The 23569-nt window shown below is 38.1% G+C and overlaps 1 protein-coding gene across 4 annotated transcripts in view; it reads right to left on the bottom strand.

The window, feature by feature from the left end:
• pcdh11 (protocadherin 11) overlaps positions 1-23126 on the bottom strand; it is a 190709-nt gene extending 167583 nt beyond the window's left edge. For 2 of the 4 annotated variants that reach the window (XM_046849645.1, XM_046849647.1), the window contains exons 1-3: positions 22216-23126; positions 14367-14948; positions 4050-6536 (exon numbers count right to left, since the gene is read on the bottom strand). In XM_046849645.1, coding sequence (XP_046705601.1) covers positions 4050-6536; positions 14367-14906 — 3027 coding nt within the window. In that variant the 5' untranslated portion in view covers positions 14907-14948; positions 22216-23126. The remainder of the gene's footprint in view (positions 1-4049; positions 6537-14366; positions 14949-22215) is intronic. The other 2 variants (XM_046849648.1, XM_046849649.1) reach the window with 2 other exon arrangements.
• Positions 23127-23569: the final 443 nt, after the last annotated feature.

Here is a 23569-nt window from a genome sequence, read left to right as displayed (position 1 = left end):
GGCTGGTGCTATGCATGTAGCTTTGACCTCAGAGTTAGTACAGCTTTAATGACCATCTTTTTCCATACTATATATTTTTTCGTGCTATGAAGCTTTAAAATCCACAAGTAACCCATTTAAAATGGGTTCTGTGGACCTATAGGCTGCATAGCAACTGCCCACTGCTTTCATTAATGGGGAACCTGCAGAGATACATTTTTTCATCTTAAAAATAAGCTGCTTTGGTGTGAAAGACAGAAACAGACCAATGACCCTGATGCTCAGCAAGGTAGGGAAGAAAATACAAAATAAAAAACCTGTAGTCTACAGTAAATTATGCAACACTAACCTAGAATACACACCATTCCCAAGACATACGAAAGAATCGGTTCATAGTGGTAATGACCTTCTATCAAATCCACTCTGCTTCTGACTCTGTTGCTGTCTGAACTTGAACTTGTAATGCTCTTGTGCAAACCAGTGTAAATTAAACATGAGTGGTGAAGATAGTTTTTTGTATGACGTATTTTAATATTTTAAATATAATGTCCGTGTAATATATATAGACATTGTTTATTGGTTGCTGTCCAGACATATACAGTGATAGTAAACTGGTGTATGATAGATTGATAGAGTGTAAGATACTTGATGAATACTATATATATATATATATATATATATATATATATATATATATATATATATATATATATATATATAGTTATATATATCTATATATAGTTTATCTTTAAATCTATAACTTAGTAGTGCTTATTGTTATCAATTTCAAGGATGTACAGTATCCATAACGGTGAATTTGTCATATGTTCTATAATTCTATGTATATTTAATTTTTTTGAAGGTATTTACTTCTTTACGACTGAATTACTGTCTGAATTCATAAAACCTTGCCACCTGGTGCCAAATTATTCACTGATGAGACTTTCAGTCCTAATTTAGCTCTATTCTATCCTTAATATGTAAGAGTCGAAAAAGAAACTTGAACAGATTATTTCATGCACCTGAAATAGAAAAAAAAACCCTACAATATACTAAAAAAACAAAAACAAAAAAAAAAACATCTGGTCATTACTCTACTTTATAAGAGATTGATTGAAATAGGTTTCATCAAACTACAGAGGACAGGTAATTGGCCTGAGTTATGTAGGTGTCAAGAGAAAATGAAATAAAACTAATTACAAAGAGAACACTAATTACCGAGTTATTATATATAGGTTAGCTATATTTCATGCCACTACAACTTTACAGGATGAAGAGCAGAGAACGTTTTACTTTTCAAAAGATTGATGTCCCCTACTGTATTATGGCTTGGTTGAAATTTTTGTCAGTACTGTGATGGCAATTATATTTAATAATAAAAAAAAATTAAATAATAATGTAAATAATAATAATAATAAAAAGTTAAACAATACAATATATATAATCAGGTAGGCCAAAGCACAAATTCTGTTTCTCTAAAAATGTTATAGCTTGCCGAGTGAACAATGAATCTTGATTAAAAATAATAGTACAAAAAAAACAGTAGATACCTAGTGTTGTGTGAACTCCAATAAATCCATGCATTACAATATTTTCAAAAATAGATACACTATGTGAAGCTTACTCCACTAAGACAAGTCACAAGAGGTTAGTATGGGAAATAAACTGACCTCTGCAACAGCCTCATCCTGAATATATATAGGTCAAACAAAGATCTTATTGGATTTTATTCGACTGCATATTCATAGCTTTGTCTGAGAACAGTCAAGCAGCTTGGTATTTATTTGATCTTCCACAACCAAAAATGTGTGTTCTGACTGAAGCTCCTGTATCACCAGGGGCATTGGCCTCAAACTCATCGGCTCTGAACCGGGAGAGCAGGATATAAAAGAGATGAGAGTGAGATGAGTATGAGGATGAGAGTAATGGAAAGAGAAGCTCATGCTGCACTGAATCTAGCAAATGGACCTTTTACAGTGCTATGAGCCATATGGAACCTTTTATTCTGACAAAAAAATTATCTTTCTGGCTAGCTAATTGCTAACAAAGTGCACAAAACCTATAACATAACATCAAATAATGTGCAATGCAAATTTTTATGCTAAGGAATTTGTGTGTCTGTTTCATGTCACTTATCAGTCACAGATCACAGATATTATCCTGTGAAGTGCAAAGTCTTTCTCCTGTTTTCAGCCTTTGGTCGCTCTTCTGATTGACAACCTGATTCAGCAGTTTATGAGTTTGTTCTAGCTTAATGTCTTTGGTTTTTCGCGATTGCAGACAAGCCTACCTGCTTTTTATTCTGAGTTTGCTTCACTCTCGGGAGCATTCGCTTGATCTTTTAATACACCTGCATTTGCATCGTGTGTGATCTGACAGATGTTAAAAACAAAGCTGTACACTGAAGCCAATATATATGGATTGATACAGTTTATAGCAAGATTGGGGAGAGAGAGAGAGAGAGAGAGAGTGTCTATTTATCACTAAAGATCAAAAAGTTTGACTAATAATTCAATTCTGACACAATATGTAAAATCTCGCTTCATGTTTCTGCAACATCCTGACAAAAATTACGGAGAAAAAGAAATGTGTAATTTAGCATTCGGACCACGTAAGTAGGCTTATATATAATGCACCGTAGCAGAGCATTGCTTTTAGTCACATTCTGAAGGAAATGCTGATGGCGAGAAAGGACTATTAGCTGTGTGTGGGTGTCACCTTAAATCATGATGCACGTAATACTGTATATCTGAGAAAATTTGCAAGGAATATGCAGAGAGGGATTTTCTGCATCAGGGACAAACATTACAGGAGATGAAAAACAACATGGTGACCATTTGGACTGACAAAAATCCTTATAAAAAATATATGATATAAACTGTTCTGAGAGACTATGGAAATGTTAAAGCAAATTACAACCTGATTTTTTTTTCAATGACATTTCTTTCCTATCACATGAGTTTCTGGAATAAGAATCATAAAAAACTGATAATGTTGCATATTCTGGGTATAGGAAATGGCTTTAAAATTAGATAATACTACAAAGACTGGGTTTTACAGTGTAAAATACAACTGGACTGCATTGGAACCTATGAGTGAATCTGCTCATGAGTGAATTATTTTAAGTCGCTGAGTTTGAAGCATCGCATTCATGCTGATCTTTCTAAACCACAATTGCACAGCTTTTTTGTACAAGGTAAGACCTGTCGCTGCAATGCCACTACACTGTCCACCACAGATTTCCATCTATTTCCCTTGTCTGTGTTTATTTATAAACCACTTTGCATTTGGCACAAATCAGGTCTCATAAGCTAAAATATTCCAGTATTCAAATTAGCATGTCTATCATTAATGCTGGTGCGCCTCCATTGCGACATTGTGTAATAAACTGTTTTGAATTGTGGTGAAAGAAAAAAAATCCCTCCCTTCTATGTCTGTACAACTTTAATTGTAAGAACTATTGCTTTAACCATGTGCATCTGTTCAGCTCTGCCTGTGGAATGTATCTTTGATTTGATTTGTTGTCAAGCATACTTGGTTTTGATATGTCAATCATGATCAAACATTCAACCATTTCTGTGCTGAAAAGATGATCGTTCTTATTTTTGTACACTTAATAATTACTGTATAAATTATAACCTTTCTTGGTAAGAAAATAATACCATTTCACTTGGGTACTTTTATACTGAATAATGTTATTGAATCTATCATTCCTAAAGTCTAACAGCTGGTGTTTAACTTAAACTGTGGCAGTTTTCCTAATTCTGTCATGGATAGCTTAGCGTGTTTTCTTTTTTTATTGAATATAACTGAAACGCTTTCTCTGATTGATAAATGCTAGCAGCCAAAAGTACAACAGATGCCTTCTCCTTAGGTGTAAGCTTTTTTCCCAGCAGCTTTTTCAATACTCAGTGCTGTCGGGCATTCATGCATGTTTGAGCTTTTGTGTGGTTGAATCCCTGCCCATGCCCCTGCCAACCTCCACCCAGAATCATTCTAACAGAAGGGCAGCTAAATGAGGAGAGCAAGCAGGAATAGTGAAGTGATTAAAAAAGAAAGTTGTGAATTACCTGTCGGGTATGAATTTGCCCAGGTGCCTTGAAGCTTCCTTGACAGCTGCACTCTGAGACACTGTAGGGGTCGGAGCTGCTGGAGGAGCATTTGGAGAGAGAGTCACAGCCAACTACGAATGTGTTGTCCAAAGGGAGTTCCTGAATGACATGGTGCTTTTTGGGAGCCACTGGGGTTTCTGGTTTGATCTGAAAGGTAGGCTGGGGAGAAGCTGACTTATAATGCTTGGCTAAATCAGGGCTATCAGGTTTAAAAGTGGTTGGTGTGGTGGCCCAATTATACTTTCCCATTGTCTGCTCCTCAAGCTCAACAGGAAGGTCCAGGGTTCCGTTGATGTGCTCATGAGTATTATCTTCAGATTTGGATTCTTCAATGGTGACAAAGTTCAACAGCAAGCTCTTAGGGGACCTCTTCTTTTTCTTCTTCTTCTTTTTGATCTGTCGACCTTCCTGGTTTGGTGATACCCACTCGCCACTTTGCTTGCCCTTCTGAACAACTTTGTGCCTTGGTGTTTGTCTACAACGTACCAAGGCAGTCACAAATATCACCAATATTACAGTCATAGTGCCAGCAATTATAGCTATGACAACAATTACATAGCCATTGTTCTGAGGAATTACATTATTGTCCCCAACGTTTCTGTCCAAGGGTGTCTCCATACTTTTTCGGACTTGTTCCTGAATGAACGTTGCATTGGAAACAGTATCGTTCACAAACAAGTGAACAAGCGCAATTGCATGCAATGGGTCTGGCTGTCCTAAGTCTTTGACCATTACCACCAACCTATGAAGACCTTGATCAGCACTAACAATCTTCTCCTGCAATGTAATGTTTCCTGTAGCTTTGTCAATAGCAAACATTCCTCTTGGTGACCCTCCAATAATGCTGTACTGCAGCTCGGCATTCATTCCAGTGTCATTGTCAATGGCATACACTCGAGTCACCACAGAGCCAGGGCTGGTTGTAAAAGGGACTAGGTCATAGGAGTAGTTGGAAGGTGGGATGACAAACACAGGCCGATTGTCATTAATATCAACAACATTGATGGTGACCTTGGCATATGAAGTTGTCTGAATTAATCCTCCATCCACAGCTTTGACTATAAAGGTATAGGAACTTTGCTGCTCCCTGTCAAATGTAATGTTTGGTTTAATTACACCAGTTTTGGGGTCAATTATAAAATTGTCCTTCCCATTTATAATTGAGAGCGTAACCACTGAATTGTCCCCAGCATCTGCGTCTGTAACTGTAATCAAGCCGACGGTACCATACAAAGGCAAGTTTTCAGGTACGTAGAAATTATACTCTGGATGGGTGAAGGCTGGACTGTTGTCGTTTTGGTCTTGGACAATTAACTTCACGGTGACATTGCTTTGCAGAGGATTAGATCCATTATCCCTTGCAATCACTGTAAATGAATAGGTTTCCTGTTTTTCTCTGTCCAATCGCTTGCTTACAGAGAGTATGCCAGAACGTGAATCTATGTTAAAGCCCTCAGGTGCATCTGGGCCAAGAGTGTAAATAATAAGGGCATTAGAACCGCTGTCTGCATCAGTGGCACTGATCTTTATCAGCTGTGTGCCAGGGTCATTGTTCTCTGGGATGGACAGCTGAATCTCCGGCTGAGGGAAAACTGGAGTATTATCATTCTCATCCTTGATTTTAATGAGGACCATTGCAGATGTGTTTAAGGGTGGTTTCCCTGAATCTGATGCTACTATCTTAATGGCATACTCTCGAGTTGTCTCGTAATCTAAGGGGGCCGCAGTTTCCAACAAGAATTGGTCATTAAAAACAGGCTTCAACCGAAAGGGTACGTCATGATCCGTGTAACATGTCACTTTACCATTAAGGTCAGCATCCCTGTCAGTCACTGTAATTAGAGCTATTTTTGTGTTTAGAGGAGCATTTTCAGATAACAAGACCGTGCCGTTAACAAGGTTTATTATATACCGTGTGTCTATGGATGGAACATTGTCATTAACATCTGTTACATTTACAATGACAGTAGCCCTTGATGGTGTGGTGCTACCATCACTTGCTAAGACTATAAGCTTGTGGACTGGGTTGGATTCTCTGTCCAATGGCTGCTTGACTGTAATCAATCCAGTAGAACTGTCAATAGAAAAGTGCCGCCTGGATACCGAGGAGATTTGATTGCTAAAGGAAAAGTGAATCTGGGCATTGGAGCCAAGATCAGCATCACTTGCATGGAGTTGTGTGACTGATGTCCCCATAGGGGCATTCTCGGGCACGTTCACCTCCACCTCACTGTCCTTGAACACTGGCCGATTGTCATTTACATCTGAGACCGTGACCTGGAGGATAGCTGTGCTGGACTTTGGAGGTGTGCCACCGTCTTCCACTTTGATTTTCATCACAAAAGTGTCCTTGGTTTCTCGATCCAAATTTTGTTGGACTATAAGCTGGGGCCACTTGTCTCCCTCTGGAGTTTCAATGATGTCCAGACCAAACTCACCCACACTCTAAATGAGAAGAAAAAAACAATAAGATTTTGAATACATTGCTTATTGACTTATGAAAAGCATATTAAAGTATCTGTGTAAAAGTCTATTTTCCTAAATATGACTAATAATGGCTTTTATTACATAATTTTAAAGCACAACCCCAAAATATAAAAACTGTCATATGATGTATTTTTGCTTAAAATATATATTTAGTCAGCAGCAGCTACAAACCTTAAATAAAGTTATTTAATCATATTAGAAAGTGTATAAGGTCTTAAAAATATTGACTTAAAACACACAGCCAGGGAATATGATCCACTTATGAAAGCTTATGAAAGTGTGCGCTGAATGGTTGTTGTGCTTTGTACTATTTTTCTATATAAGTTAATCAAATCAATTATATGGGAAACAGTCAAGACAGTTTTAATGGAAAAAAGAACAAAATAGACAAAATTCAATTTTCAAACCATATTTGTTTTCTTACATAAAAACTAATGCAGAAACTGCTTTTGAGGTCACTATAAAAAATCCTTCTTATTATATATCATTTTTGTGAAATTTCTTGATTTCTGTCCTCTTTTTAATGATGGGTATAGTTGGACAGATATAGGAGACTAAGCTGATGCTTAAATACAAGTTAAGTAAAGGAGTATAAAGAAAACGAGGCAAAAATATTTGAAGAGCAGAAAGCAATCTGTCCAGCCAAAATAATGAAACTATAAATGTAGGCTGATTCCCCCCTCAGTGCACTACACCTAAAATTAGGTTTTACCTTTCAATTTTACAATGAGACTGGTGTGGTATATTGAAGACATTTCTTCTACTTAAGGATACATAGAAAGACGAAAAAGAAAGCCATAGAGATAAGCTTCTATTTTAAATATGCTGCAGGACCACCATAAATTACACAGTGGGGAAAAAGGGCTTTTAAAAAGAGAGCTTTTGTCAAAAGGAGGGTTAAAGCCTAAAGGAAAAGAGAGAGAAAGAGAGAAAGACAGAGAGAGAGAAAGAGAGAAATGCACATGTAATCCCCAAGAGAGGCCAGCTTCTACTGTTCAAAGTAATTGCCTTGCCTTTTTAAACCAGCACTAATATTTATGATTACAGATCAGGCTCCGTAAAGCTAAAAGCTGTCAACACATTCACTCCTTTCTGAAGGTAAAGCAAACGAGGATTACACGGGCAAAAGCACTACTAAGTGTTAGTATATCTGAGAAACAATAAGTCTCCTTAAAGTATTTTAATCTGAACCACATTCATGCTAAACTAAAAAAAAAATAAACATTTATATTTTGAGATAAGCTTCCCATCACACTAAAATATGATTCTATTTTGCACATATTTTGGGGGAGAAATAAATGGGAGGAAGGACGAGAGAAAAGTATTTAACTGCGGGACCTATAATACATCTTATAAATGGAGGGTGATTTCATTCGGCCTTCTTTCATTGTATTGTTGTTGTAGCTGAGGTAGCATTACCCTCTGAAGGCTACTTCCAAAACATGTGAAAGGGGCTAATCAGAAAGAACCTTTCTTTCTGGAAAGAGTTGTTTTTTTTCTATAATTTTGTGATGGAGATTATTTGCTAGATGGGTCTTTTTCAACAAGAACCAGAAGTATATAGAAAAAGGGCAAACTACAGCAATTGTAAGGTTACATTAACTAATATAAGCGGTCATAATAAGTAGCTAGATGTGTGTATAGTTAATATTGTGTATTATTTATCTGGTGCTTACCACAATAGTAAACATGTAATTGCCAGATAAGCTAACGAGTTCGTGACAAAAACAATTTTAGTGAAAAAAATAAAAAATAAAAAAACATTTTACACTTTTATCACTGATAGTAATTATTTTGCTCAAGTTAGCTAGCTGTATTTTGAGTTAATTGAGTGTTTACACATGGGGAAAAAGTATTTAACTATGTGACCTGGAATCCATCGTATAAAATCGTTGTTCATTCCATTTGACTTTCTTTCATTGCATTGTTGTTGCAGCTGAGGCAGCATTATTCTCTAAAGGCTACTTCCAGATATGTGAAAAGAGCCCATCAGAAGGAACCGCAGACTGGAGGAGAAGAGGGTTGTTGGTTTTTGATTGTGATCTATTTAAGGTACACTGCTGCAAAGAGAGGTTATGGAGACCGAAAGGACACCAGGGAAAATGCGAAGACTGTGGTGAAAGAGGCAAGCATGACAAAAGACAAGAGCTGTGGGCATTAAATCTGTGAGGGAGACCTTGAAGAAAGGGGGAAGAGTGAGAACAGAACAACGTGTGGCCCTCTGCTTTTTTTTTTTTTTAACCAAACAGTCAGGGCCTGAGGTCAGCCAGTTGTGTCCACATTTTTATGAGGCACACTGTTGTTTCTGTAGCACAGACATCCCAGCTGAAAGTGTGGCCACCAGCATGTTTTCCGGCTTAAATCAAAATGCGTGTAGGGTAGTGTAGCGACTATGCATGGTCAGGTGTGTTTCTTTTTTCATTATACAGTATTGTATGTTATTGTCATTGCTGCTGCTGTGCCAGTGTTGCTGGAGTTTTCATTTCCACAATTTTTATTTGATTCATTTCTGGTGTGAGATCAGAGTAAAACCTTTGTCGATACTTCTGGTTCTTCTTCTACTTATATTTGAATCTAGTAGACCATGAATTTTTTCTGTCGTCTGGGGTACATGTAATTCTTTTCTGAATAATAAGGCAGTACATTTGAAGCAACATTTTCTCTTTATTCTTATTTTTTGCACATTTTCTTGTAAAACCTTTACACAAGTAAGACTTTAGGATGCTATTACTGGATTGTATATATTGTATATAGTGACTGTAATAGCAAGAGTTATGTTCAAAAAATGTGGAAATATGAAATAACTTTTAATAGTTCTTGGCACGGACTGAGGTAAAACCATTTCTACGTGTTTACATGGCAATGAATACAAGGCTCAGGTCTGTAAACACATAATGAGTAGAGAGATCTAATCGCAGAACCATAAAAATAATTGGCAATGAACTTTAGAGAAAACTACTCTCACAATCACTAATTAATATGGCTAATATTTACTATCCTATTTTAGTGTGGCTTAAATACACTGTCAATCAAAAGTGTGTGGAATTCTTCTTTATTTCAGTAAGATTGTTTTCCCTTGTTAGTTTTAAGGAGCAAGGCAGAGCCATGTGAACGTAAATAATCCCCCCTACACACATACCCTACCGTAGTGTACATAACTATAATAAAGTTACGACAATAGCACTGTTACTCTTAAACCTTGTGGTCATTATTATGCTAAATAAAGGTTATTGATTTATTATTACTTTATTTGATGATCTGATGTGACATAGCCACTAAGTGCTATATAGCATGAATATGCTGGACATAAGGACTGATATTGTGATTTGTAGTGAGAGTAGGGAGCAGGTTGAGAAGAGCCTGGAGAGGTGGAGGTATGCGCTGGAGAGAAGGGGAATGAAAGTCAGAAGACAACATGTGTGTGAATGAGAGGGAGGGCAGTGGAGTGGTGCAGTTGCAGGGAGAAGAGATGGAGAAGGTGGAGGAGTTCAAGTACCTGGGGTCAACAGTGCAAAGTAATGGAGAGTGTGTTAGAGAAGTAAAGAAAAGAGTGCAGGCAGGGTGGAGTGGGTGGAAAAGAGTGACAGAATGGTTTGTGATAGAAGAGTATCTGCGAGAGTGAAAGGGAAAGTTTATAGGACTGTGGTGAGACCTGCTATGTTGTATGATTTAGAGACAGTGGGATTAACTAAAAGACAGGAGGTGGAGCTGGAGGTAACAGAGCTGAAGATGCTGTGATTTTCATTGGGAGTGACGAGGATGGACAGGATTAGAAACAAGTTTATTAGAGGGACAGCTCATAAATGACGTTTTAGGAACAAAGTGAGAGAAGCATGATTGAGAAGGTTTGGACACGTGCAGAGGAGGGACATGGGGTATATCGTAGGAGAATGCTGAGGATAGAGCCACGAGGAAGAAAAAGAAAAAGATCAAGGAGGAGGTTTATGGATGTGGTAAAGGAAGACGTGTAGGTAGTTGGTTTGACAGAGGCAGATGTAGAGGACAGAGTAGTATGGAGATGGATGATCTGCTGTGGTGACCCCAAGGGGAGCAGCCGAAAAAAGGAGATGCTGGACATAGGGACAATTAATGTCCAAGGCAGGATAGTACAAGATTCCACTACTTTCATGTTACCTGGAATTAAATTCAAATTATTAATGGTTACTGTATTTCTGGATTTTTCTTATTTCAAATTTTAATTAAAATCATGGTGGATAATGAGGTTTTACTGTATAATTTAATGTTGCAAATATTTCATCTGCTGTTTCCCCTAAAAGAAATGTTGACTACATCGAATATTTCTCAATATTATTCTCACAATACCATGGCATTGCCATGGGTTATTTGGCATGTGAAGACAATATCTTTTAGTCGAACTTTAAGTAGTCTATATCTGGTTGTGTTTACATGCACAGCTGCAAACAATACCCACTGGATCTAATAGAACCAGTTTTTTTTTTTTCCTATGGCCAAGGGCTGCATGAGTTATCAAGCAACACTTTTGTTCCAGTTTTGCCCATACAGAATGAGGCAGGGGGATTGTGATTACCTTCAGGCATCCTAAGAAAGAGTCAAAAGAGCATGAATCACCAGCCCAAGGGAAGTGACAATCATCTAAAAGTAATATGCATGCTGGTTGGGATTGTCTACATATTTATACCCACTGACCTGCATCTTAATAAGAGAAACACATAAGGTGAATCTGTTTCTTAGGAGGATAACACCCAGAAGATTCTGAAATTGATACCAGCTATACTATATGGGACCTTTAAGAGGTACATGCTACAGTGATAATGTATTCCAAAAGCAGATAATAATAATAATAATAATATATCTTGAGATTATTGTTGTCCACAGTTGACCCGCCTAGCATCATGAATCAATAAAATGACCTTGCATTAAGGTTAAATAAGAGAGTAAAAATCTATACCTAGCACACTTGTATTGTGTTTATGTAGGTCATTTGTATGTACAAAGACCTCAAGTGTAATTGAACAAATTAGGCTATAAAGATGTACACTCTTACTTTTTTATCAATACTCTGACCATGTGCTTTGCCTTTTCCCCATTGTTACCAGCTCGGATCCTATTTACACAATTTGGCAAAGACCAAAACACAAGAGATGTCTCAGTGGAACAGCCCCCATCCAAAATCCAGCCACAAATAATATCTGGAACCGAATGAAAGTGAACAGTATGGCTCGAAGCTTTCTATTTTCTGTCCAGAGCACTAACAGAAATAATTCTGCCATCACCATAAGGGTTCTTCTAGATCCAATTTCTTTTTTTTTTATGTTTACTCATACAGACTTAACTCAGTGTGCTAATGACTATCCACAGACCATGAGTGCTCTTTCTTTCAACCTATTTATCCCCAAGGTAACAAACTTCTGAATTGATCAGCTTTAAGCCTTACGTTAATTAGTTTGTTCAAAAAGAGGACATCTCATTAAAGCTTGGCTGGTATGGAAATGTTAAAAAAGGTCTCATGCCAGTCACTTCTTCACTTGTCACTTCTTGATCATTAATGTTTTAATGAGTGCATCACCTCCTTGGCCGCCGCCGATGCAGCTACAACAACGTAACTGGTGAATTAAATGTGCATGCAAATGAGCTTAACTGAACGAGCACACACCAAACACATCGGCAATGTTAACACAGCATCCGATGTAATGAGATCCTGGCTCGTGGAATAAGAAAAAGCCTTCTCGTACTGTTTTATTTAAGTACAGAACCACCATATAGTGAAAGTTGCCCCATGAGCCATATAAGTGGTCAAAGGGGAGGGATAGGTATCTTAATGTGGGGCTAGAGTGCTTAAATGGCGGAGTGAAAATAACAATGAGTCGGGTGGAACCCACAACAGAAAAGTCAATATTTTTATCCCATGAGCCTGATCTGATCCACATGCCTCTAGACAGAACTTGTAAAAAAAGCTTCTCTTTAAGTGATAAAATCTCATCTAATGGAATGCCCCCCCACCCCCCAAGTAACTCATAGTATTACTTTCACCAGACTGACCTTGATGCGTCCACCATTCCAGGTGACATAGCAACACTAATGCTGATGGAACAATAAATACTGCTCATCAGTTAAATAAAGAATAGGATACGATAAGTGTGCTGTTTTATGAAAATAATAGATGACGAGGTAATGTAAGGCGTTAATGCCATTAAGTTGAGCCTACTCTTTCAATAACACTCTGAAACAAGACAATGCAATACAATCTTTTCATTTATTTATGGGATGTGTTCATTTATTAATATTATTTCAACCAATGAATTTTAAACCATGACAAGTTAGAAAGTTTCAGTTTTCATTAACACTATTGCATCCATCCCTTTGCCAGCCTTTCGATATTTCCTGTTTCTTGTAGTATAATAATAAGAAAAAAATATATAAACTGCAAAAGTCCTCTGAGCTGAATATTCTTGCTGAGGGTACTCTGTACTCCTTCAAGAAAGCTATATTCATAATAAAAGTTTCCATGAATGAGCCAGTGCAATAGAAATGATAGTCTAATAAAATCAATTATATAAATAAACAGAGCCATGATGTTACAAAAGATTTTATCCACACATACTGACAACAATATTTGAAAATTTCTACAGTATGGCACTTGTGGTATAAAACTGGCTTAGTGAAGACTTCACACCCGTGTCATGAGTCAAGGCTTCCTCTTTTTGCAAATGTGCCGTGAGCATGCGACAAGCAAAAAATAAATAAAAAAAATATATTTCTGGCATAGCTCTTTCAGAGCACAGCCTTTCACTGTACGTGCAAAAACTGCCACGATGCTAATCAAGCTTCGCCACGCTGTAGATCAGCTCGTCTCTCAGGGTAAAGTAGGACTGTGTGAGAGATTACAGACTCGCACTTGCTATCTGTCAGTGGACCAAACACAGTCCAAGAAGTGGATTCGTGGTCAGATGCTACTCAAGTGATGTTGTAGCCAGCTCAGAGGACAGAAATACATCCTCTTTCGTCTGTATCCGGCATTCACTTTGTCCCAGCGTGACTAAACTTGCCTTTGATTCATGTTTGCATATCCAATTTGGAACTAAGAGATTTCTCCCAAGTTCAAAAAAAGGAATAAACTGAATTATCAAGCCAAAAGCAGACGCCGCACATATTTATTCTAATACGCAGCTATGTTGTAATATTACTTTGGTCATTTTCCAAGCACAAGCATTGGAGTGTTGCACTAGAGATGCCTTGGCAGCTATAGCTCTTTAAAAATGCAAATTGGTGACTTAATCAGACATGGAAGGCATGGATTTAGCTAATTCTCATAAGGAGATACAAATTGCTCTTTCACATATTAATGTCAGTTGTGCCTTTTTTGTGTTTTGAAGTGTTACAGCCTTAATCAAGCTCTGAAAATAAACTTTCCAGTCGAGAGTTCCACAACGTGTCTAAATGCAATCACTGCATAAATAAAGATTTTAAAATAAAAATCGAGTTTGAATCATATTTTGTGTTGTGAATTCTTTAATGCATTCTACTCCTAATACATAAGTTACACAAAGACACTGAGAACATTACAATATTTTCATATTTGTAGGAAAAATGAATATTCAATATACTGTATTCATATTTTTTCTAATTTTGTAATTTTTTTAATAAATTTTTTGCAATCAGTATGTTACTTTAAATAAGCACAGTCAATTACTTGTGGAAGACCCTGAATATAAACCCAGCACTACTATTGTTTTTTTTTTTTTACCTCTTAAGGATCTAATAAAGGCAGTAGTAATTAAATGACTCACAGGAGACCAGTGCACCCACCTTGACAAGCTCATAGTGCTGTATTCCATTAAGCCCCACGTCAGGGTCGAAGGCTGAGGGTACCGGATAGCGGTTATTGATGGCTGTATTCTCGGGAATGGAGATGTTAATGACGGTAGACTGGAACAGCGGGGCATTGTCATTAATGTCTTCAATGAGGAAGCGAATCTTGACCAGGCGAAAGATCTCGTCGGGCAGAACAGCCACCTCGATCTCATAGTAGCAGCGTTTCTCATTGAAGACTCCGGAGCACAGCTTCTCACGGTCTATGCGGTTGGATGTCGTGAAGATCTCACCCGTGCTGGCCTCCACCCTCACCAACGGAACCTCTCCAGACTTGTAGACGGGTTTGAACTCCAGAGCTGTGGAAAGCTTAACATTGGGGTCCAGGTTTAGGTCCAAGTCTTTGCGCAGGTTCCCGATACGCACGTTCTCTGGCTGTTCTTCTTTCACCGTGTAATCCTTTTCCTGGGCCCAGCACAGTGACACCAGGCAGGTGAGGAAAAGCACCAGCACATGGGATTCACTCAACAAGTCCATGCTCGGAGTGGGTGGGGATTTGTCTTGGGAGGTCTGTAATTTCTATGGTAATAAGAGAAGACAAGAGAAGGAGAAACGATAATTGTTGTACTACAAAACCATGTAACACACAATTACACATTTGACTATAATTAGAGTTCTTTTCACCATTCTCTTTTTTTCCCATTCTGTAAATGACCTTTCACATTTTAACAAATGAGGAGAAGGGCTGCATATCAAATCCTTGGACATATCAACATTTAATGGTGTTCAACACAATTAACCTTTGGTGCTCCACATCAAATGATGACTGTATGGACAAGGAACTGGTACAGGTTCACTTAACTTTGACAACCACCCTAATTAATGTTTTTAACCACTTTGGGAAAATAAAGCAAATGTACAGCCTAGTACTGTCTTTTCGCAAAAAAAAAGTCTCAAACAAACAACCATCTAAAATACACCAATTAGACATTTTGCCATGCTTAAGTTAAACCCTGAACACACAGTGGAATTGCCAAATTCCAGCAAAAATAATGTTGTTTTTTGACCCAAATAATTAAAAATGTAAGTGATTAAAAATTAAACATTCAAAATAATGCTTTAATAACTTAACTGATAATATCCTTTATACTCACAGAAAATGTGTTAATCAGCTCTTATGTGTTCAACTTTAAAAGCAGTCTCTTATTATATATAATCTCCCACCCCCACTTAGTAAATAAGTAAATACATTTTCTTCAAATACCCACAATGCTTTTATCTGATCACTTGACTAAACGTCAGATCCGCTCTATGAGGAATATTTCCACAACTCGTCCAAAAGCATTTAAAGTACATGCTTAAAAGATATATTTGAGTTATTTCTGATTATTATTAATAACAAAACAGTATTGAATATACAGTAGGAATGTATTGAATTCAATCTTGATAATCCTCAGAATCCCAAAATGAAAGATATACCCATGTGAATAGGAGTTTTCACAAAAACAGCAAGAAAGGGAAATGATAATTGTACGCACATTCTTAGTCTCTAAATGACCATTATAGTCTTAAACTGAGAATTTAATACAGCCCTGCTCTAACTAATTATAATTATCCCCTAGAAGAATACAAACACATTTCATGACTTGTTTCCTGATTTTACATTTGTGTGCTTCCTATAAATTAGCTACCACAATCCTATCAGTCCAGTATATAAATATATGTTAAATAATTGAATGCTGCCAGAGTGTCCAGACCTTCCCTGTATGCGGGGAAAAGTAATTGGAAACCAGTATGGAAGATGCCCAACACTCCGGAAGTCTAAGTATTGTTACTTTTTACACATTTTCATATGCTGTGCTATTTCTGTAAGAAAATGTGATTTGTGTAATTTCCCCAGATGCAATGAAAAGCCATCCTAGTCGAGTTTTCTTTCTTCTAATCAAAGCAATGGCAACAATATGAAAGTTTAAAAAGTGCAATCTATGCATCTTTAATTCGCCCAACTCCAAAAAGCTTTGCCCCAGGAGTTGATGGATTTGAAGGGAGGAAGGCTGCATTAAATATAACTTTAGCATATTAATGCATCTAATATGTGATGGTAGAACAAGCACAGTGAAACATAAAATGTTCTTTTTTGAAAGTTTGTTTAAAGGACATATTTGATATTTTAAATAGAGGGACACGATTAAAATCTTTATGATTTATAAGATCATTGTGGTTAGTTATTTGCAGATGTAAGGAGCTCTAATGAACACCTGGGTGGACAATTCATAAATTCATTAGAAAGCCAGATGTGCACATTGAAGCTTGAGCTATCTTTTATGTGATTTAATACTGTCTAAGAGAAATGAAAACATGCACAATTGTGTAGGTTGCTGTGTTTGTGTTTTAACAGAAAGTCAGATATCCATTTGTGTTATTAAATCCATTCTATGTTGTGTAGTATATTTGTATTATACTTAAAAATGTGTATTTCTTGATATGCTAGAAGTTGACAGCTTTCCACTAAAATGTAATTCTCTGAATAGATTTTAATATCCCTGATTCTGAAAAATCACATGCCATTCATTTATGCCTTCCATAATCATTCTATTCTATAAGCACCAGGTCACACCTCAGGTGATGTGGGTAGTGCAGCATGTTGTCGGATTTCGATTAAACAAGATGCATGAATTATGTTTAAACATTACTGCACTTTAAATAAAAACATTTGTTTTGCGAAAAATCAATAAGAACTATATATGTTTTTTTCTTTTCCAGGTTGTTAAGCCTACATGTCTGCTGGGGTTCTCTGAATTAAAAACTAATAGACTCGCAAGTAATGCGTATGTCCTGGGCACCTAGACTACCGATATGTCCAATCTTTGATTCATATATTTCCTGGCCTTCGTAGCAGACAGACCATCCATGAAGATTGGCTTCTCTCCATCAAATATGCATGATAAGTTGATGAAATGAGCATGACATTTCTCAGTGGATTTCCATCAGCTCTCTGCAAAAAAAAAAAAAGAAAAAAGAAAAGGGAAGGGAAGGGAAGGCTTCTTTACATAGACAGGGTCACGGAGCCTGTTTTGATGTGTCAGAAATGCAAACAGCAGTGAGCTCAGGTCTGTGCTGTCAGGGGCATGTTGTGTTACTCGGAGCGTGCGCTCTGTAGCGAAACTCTGGAGATACTCATTAAAGGTTCGCTGGGTAAAAGAGCTCTGTACACAGTATTTACATGTCAGTGAGCAATAAACAGCTTATTCTTTACACTGATACACAAATTGATAGGTGGGTGTGGGAAAAAAAAGAAATAAATAATAAATAATAAATAAACACATGGAGCTCATAATTCGCTTTTCTTTGAAGTTCGGACCTATTTTCAGCCAGCTAAGGGAGAGCAATTATTACACACCTACTGTACTGTGATCCTAAGACAGTCAGTCCGAGTCTATGCCCATCAAATGTCAAATAATAAGAACTCGCCGGTGAAGGAACACATTACAGTGTGGTGAATAAAAGATGAAAAGATGATCTAGATTGCTCTACCTTACATTAAGAGTGGTACTGAAAAGACTTAAAAAAAAAATTCTCAACATAACTGAAACCACTTTTAAAGCTCTCTTGTGAGCTATACAATACGATCCAATTCAAGATCGCTTGTTTCCTCAGTATATTCAACAATATCCAGAAATAATGATATATCCAGTCCTGCTGACAATACGGCCCCCCGAAAATAGAACACAACAGCGCAGACAGAATATGCACCATAACACGGCATACGCTCAACAGTGAGCACTGTTTAGCATTTTGTAAGAAGCTTTTCAGTCCAGGGACATGGAGCTGGGATTAGTCAATTCCACTAGGGAGCAAACACGCCATTCCTCCCCATATTTAGGACAGTTTATCTTGTTGCAAAGCATGTATAGCCATTTTACACTCAGACTTCTTTCCCTCTTGGGAAATAACTCTCCAAACTCCACCCAGCATAGATTTGCAGAGCTTTGAAGGTTCAACTTTCTCAATCTTTGAGAAACTTCCAGCATGCCAGCGCATCGGGAGCTCGTGTCAAGAGAAATCACATGTGTCACCGAGGATGCTTTTTCTGCTTGCAATGGGTTCCGATGATCTATTTTGAGCGCTGGACCATAGAATCCACAGGGTAGGCAAAAGCCACCCATCCCTCTGGAGCCTGAGCCGAGGAACACACCGACTCTGGATCGCTTTACATGACAATGTGATGGACTGAGCTGCCTGTTTTTATTATGAGCCAAGCTGTCAAGGAAGAAAATATCTCCGCAGCCCCAGAGCATTTCAGCTTACATTGCAATGGGATGGCTGTTTTGAATAATTGTCTGTATGGTGTCTTCTGCCTCGGCAGCCAGGGTGGTGAATTCTGCATGATATTCAGAGATTATAACCTCTGAGCGAAGTCAGAATTGTAATTAAACCGAGGAGGCGTTGCACGGAATTATTAAAGGTGCTTATGGAAGTTAATCTGGGACAAGTGCCTAAAGCGTGTCACTCACTTCAACTTGTTCATTTCATCAGTCGAGCTTCGTGCTCCCAATCGGTTTGAATGTACTTCGTTTCTTTGACATTTCGGCGTCTTATTTGAATTCACCCGCAACCTCCTGCCATCAGCAACACGAGGCCATTCTCTGTCCTGCCAGCCTCCCTCCCCCTACCTGCTCTCCCTCCTCTCCACTCGGGATGTCAAGCTTCACATCCATGCGTGACTCTTTTTATTCATTATTCTGCTTTAACACTCCATGAATATAGTAGAGGCAGCTTATGAATTTCTAGTACATGCAAGTGGACGGCTATATTGCACAAGCAAAGCAGCACTTTCACAACCTCAGCTGACTTATTTCACTATATCCAAATCAAAGCTATAAAGACATGTGAAAATCGCATTGAAAAAACCCTAATAGAGAGAGAGAGAGAAGTTTAAAGGTCAAATCAGTTCCAATATTTAAAAGTGCAGCCACAAAGTTGGTCTGGCATGCTGATCAGAAACGCTTGAGCTTGATCGATACTGAGGTATTAACATACTAAATAGGGTGTCAATCGGAAAAGATAAACAGATGTGCTTAATTCAACACAGTCGATTCTTAGCTGTCGACAATGATTGCGCAGCCGAAAAGCCATGTCAGGCGTTTGTGCAAAAGTTTCCATGCACTAAATAGCTACCAAACTAATGTTTTTCTCCTTTTCTACTCTGTTGATTTGAGCTATAAATTAGTTTGATAAAACTTTTATTTTAATTTCTAAGGCCAGCATCCATCAATTTCCTGTGGGCAGCTTCAATAGGAAAATGTGTCAGCGGGTTGACGTGTCATTTTATCCGATGAAATGTATTTGGACAGCGCCTGCAAAAAGGCCAAAAATTATGCTATAAGTTTTAAGAGTGTGAGGCCAATGTTCCTTAGAAATGTAATCATCAACCTGTCCTTAGTTCATTATTGCAAAAAGAGGCTATTTCTAAACCTCTATTTCACCTTTAATAAGGGTGGTCATATAATGACATAAGCAGATGTTTTTATGTCTTTATAGCGTGGAAGAAAATGCACAAAAGGCACCGTAAAGGTCAGGGTGTTATCGTGTAAAAATGTTCTTATATATTTTTCTATGAAGGCCTACAGTAGGTGGGCTGTAATGACTAGTCAAAACAAGGTTTAATTTTTTTCCCCATACATAGCATACATACATAACATACCTAGTTATCACACTTTACATCCATTTTTATATAAACGTTATCTGTAATTTGCAATAAAAAAAAGTTAAAAAAAAAAATCAATGGGACAAAAAGTGATTTGTCAGTAGAGGGCACTCAAGTGGTGGGGATGAGATCAGGATTAGCATAGTTATATTTTAAAATTTTATGAGAAATATGATAGGTTAATACGACATGCATTGCAAATGATCGTACCATTACTGGGAACTATAACAAATAGCACTATAAAGTTCATATCAATACCTTTCTCTCACAAATGGCATCGAACGCAAATCTTAAAAAAAGACGTAAGCCGATTTGTAATATGTTTGTATCTTTTTGAAAATTCCACATGAATTAAAATGTCCAAAAAAAGAAAAATTGCTCTTTTTTAAAAAACGCAGTATGTGTGATATAACCGACTTCCTCATTAATACACTCACATCATTTAATTGACACTGTCAAAAAAAACCATTAGTGTACAGATACATATCTGTTTCCTGTCTCGTGTGCATGTAGCCACAAAGGTGCAGCAGTTTTTCCGTTTGCGTTTTTCTTAAGCTACAAAATTGTACCTTAAATGGTTTAAAGAAGCATTACGTTCACTTTCTCTGGTACAAAAGACATACCCTTGAGGCTACATCTCCAGATTAGGTAGCCTGAAGGATAGTAGAATGACGATATGAACAACAAGTTTCCTATCCTCGAAAACTTGGGCTGTACTTCCCACATCTGAAAGGTCATGCTGATTTTTCCGCATTTTATCAATTCAAATGATCTAATTCCTTGTAAAAAAAAAAAGACATGCAGACACAAATAAGAACTTATTGCGCCTTTCTGTTCAGTGTATGATTAAAAAAGCGTCCCAAATGTTATGAAAGAAAAGATCCAAAAGTATAATTTGACTTGATGTTTAATTTAGCATCATCACGAGACTCCAGCTACCACGCACTGCAACAGATTCAGAATTTGACTAAAATGAGACAATGACTGCATTCTTTGTCAACATGATTTGATCCCGACTCTTGTCAAGTCTGTGTCTTGGAACACTGGTGCAATAATCAACAATCAAATACGAAACAAGATGCACTGTGCATGCACATTTATATTATTTCATGTTTTATACGTCAAGTTTATCCTGGAACTCTGGAAAGAGTCTCGATTAGACTGAAGAGCGAAGACGGATCCTTTGAAAAATCCCATCTCTGACACGGTCCTCATTTAAGTTTAACCACAAACGTTGTTCTAGATCTAGAAAAAGCAGTTCTACTGCTTAATTTAACATTTTTCCCCTCTACAAGCTGTTTTCCTACAAGTTAATTACTGGTTGTCAGGATAAACCCACTTTCAGGAGTGCCAGCCTAAAGCACATTACTAGCAGTAAACATGTTTTTTCTCTACAGGTTAGTGAGTCTTTCACTTTCACTGATTTCACTTTCACTGTTGTTGCTGATTGCAACTTTTTTACGTTTACTTGTTTAGTTATTTCTTCAAAAAAGGTTGTCTAATATGCAACTAACGCCATGCAGATGGACCTTTTTTCTTTATGTTTTTTTTCTAAGTTGCTCAACTGTAATCCAGGCACCGGTTACGTGCACAGGGTGAGAACAGTTTTGCAAGGGGCCACTTTTAACTTTCTTTCGCCGTTACGACTCTCCATCATCCTGCCGCAAATATGACGTGAAAATCCTTTGATGTTGCTGTCGCGCGAGGTCTTGAAAATAGGATTTGCACAAATAGTAAGCACTGCATACACGGGGATTACAAGGTAGATATTCGGGGAAGAGAAAAGAAATAAGGGATGCGTGGTCGATTAGTTTGGCATAAAGAAAAAAAAAATGATTTCAGTAGAAATCAGGGTTGGCACGAGCGGAAACGCCGGCTCTTCTGCATAATCCTGGGCATCCCATAGATGATGAAAAGGTTGCACCATAGGAGATCGAATCGTGTTTGAAGGTTTGCATTTGAGTTAGGTTATCAAAAGTAAATGTAGAGGATGCACGTAAAAAAGTGGCGTATTCAAGCATAGATGCGTCTCAGCCATAAGGTCGATTTGAGAGGCTTTGCGCGCGCGCAAAAAAATGGATCATTTATAATCATTTAGATTATAATGAATCCCAAATGCATATAGAAGATACTGCTTACCTTTGCCAAATGCGTGCCAAAAAAAAGACAACTCTTCTCAATTCGCGTCACGCAGCAGCATCTCGGAGATGAAGTGCCGAAGAGCCGAGACTCAAGTGGAGTGAAATAGAAAAAGAAGAGCGAACAAAATCTCTTCGCAGGGAGCAAATCGAGCAGCTTGAGTCGGTATCCAGCTGAAAAAAAAAGCGCGAGGTGGGTCCTTTTAAAAGAAAGAAAGAAAGGAAAAAATAGGAAAGAAAGAAAGAAAGAATGAAAGAAGAAAAAGTCTACGGTCCACAAGAACGGCGCTGGAAGCTTGGTGCTTTACTTTTGCCCTGTAATTCCTCCTCCTCCTCCTCCTCCTCTCCTCCTCCTCCCCCTCCTCAGACGGATGGACTCGACTGCTTTCAGTTGCACTCTCACTCACACTGATGCTCCGAGTCGCTTACTCAACACGCAACACTTCTGAATGGAGGGGTGAGAAGAAGGAGGAAAGAGGAAAAGAGAAGAACAGGGAAAGAAAAAAGGAGGGAGAATGCAACTCGTCATTGGAAACTGGGGAGTCTTCAGGGGCCACACTGGGACAGGTTGGAGTGGATTTGGTGCGTCTGGAGCGCAAAGTGCGCACTATTGAGGTGCGCTGAGAACATAGCCCAAGCGCGATCTCTCTCTCTCCCTCTTTCTCTCTCTCTCTCTCTTTCGCTCTCTTTCTCTCTATCTCTATCTTGTCACGCGCGCGCGCGCTCACGCAGAATAGACGTGAACATGGACTGCTGTTCAGCGCTCGCGCTTCCCCCAAAAAATGGAGGAGGATGAAAGTGCGCTTTGGTGCAGCATCACTCTCTCTCTTTCTCTCTCTCTCTCTCTCTCTCTCTCTCTTTCTCTCACTCACTTCCACTCTCTCTCACTCACTCGATCACTCTCTCACACAATCTGACACTCGCCGCGATGTTGCACGACTCACAGTCGGATTTTTTTTAGACACGCCCCTAGAGCCGCCGGCTCTGTGAGTTGTTGGGTGACGTAAGCACACAGGGGCAGGGCCACGCATGAAAGTCTCCGCCTCCGTCATGTAAAAGCCGCACTGCTGCTGGAGACTGTGGTTCACTTTGTGGAAGAGGGGGCAGTGTTGGTTTGGCAAATGCACTTCGGCCAGCAGAATAGGTGGCTAATTCTAAAATGGCAAACTTTAAATTATGCTTGTTTATTCAAATCTTTTACATTTAGTGTTGGTGTTGGAGCATGCGAAACATGTACAGTAGGTTGGAGGTATGGCTTTTCTCATTTGATCTCTATCCTTCTGATTTTCTAGGATGGGAGGAAGTTGCACACCTGATCAGGAAAGCCTCTGGCATTTAAAAAAAATGAATTCAAT

This window comes from Silurus meridionalis, chromosome 5, assembly GCF_014805685.1.
Source record: "Silurus meridionalis isolate SWU-2019-XX chromosome 5, ASM1480568v1, whole genome shotgun sequence".
NCBI classification, from domain to species: domain Eukaryota; kingdom Metazoa; phylum Chordata; class Actinopteri; order Siluriformes; family Siluridae; genus Silurus; species Silurus meridionalis.
Note: the sequence above shows the minus strand (reverse complement) of the source record. Positions and strands in the feature narration are given on the sequence as shown.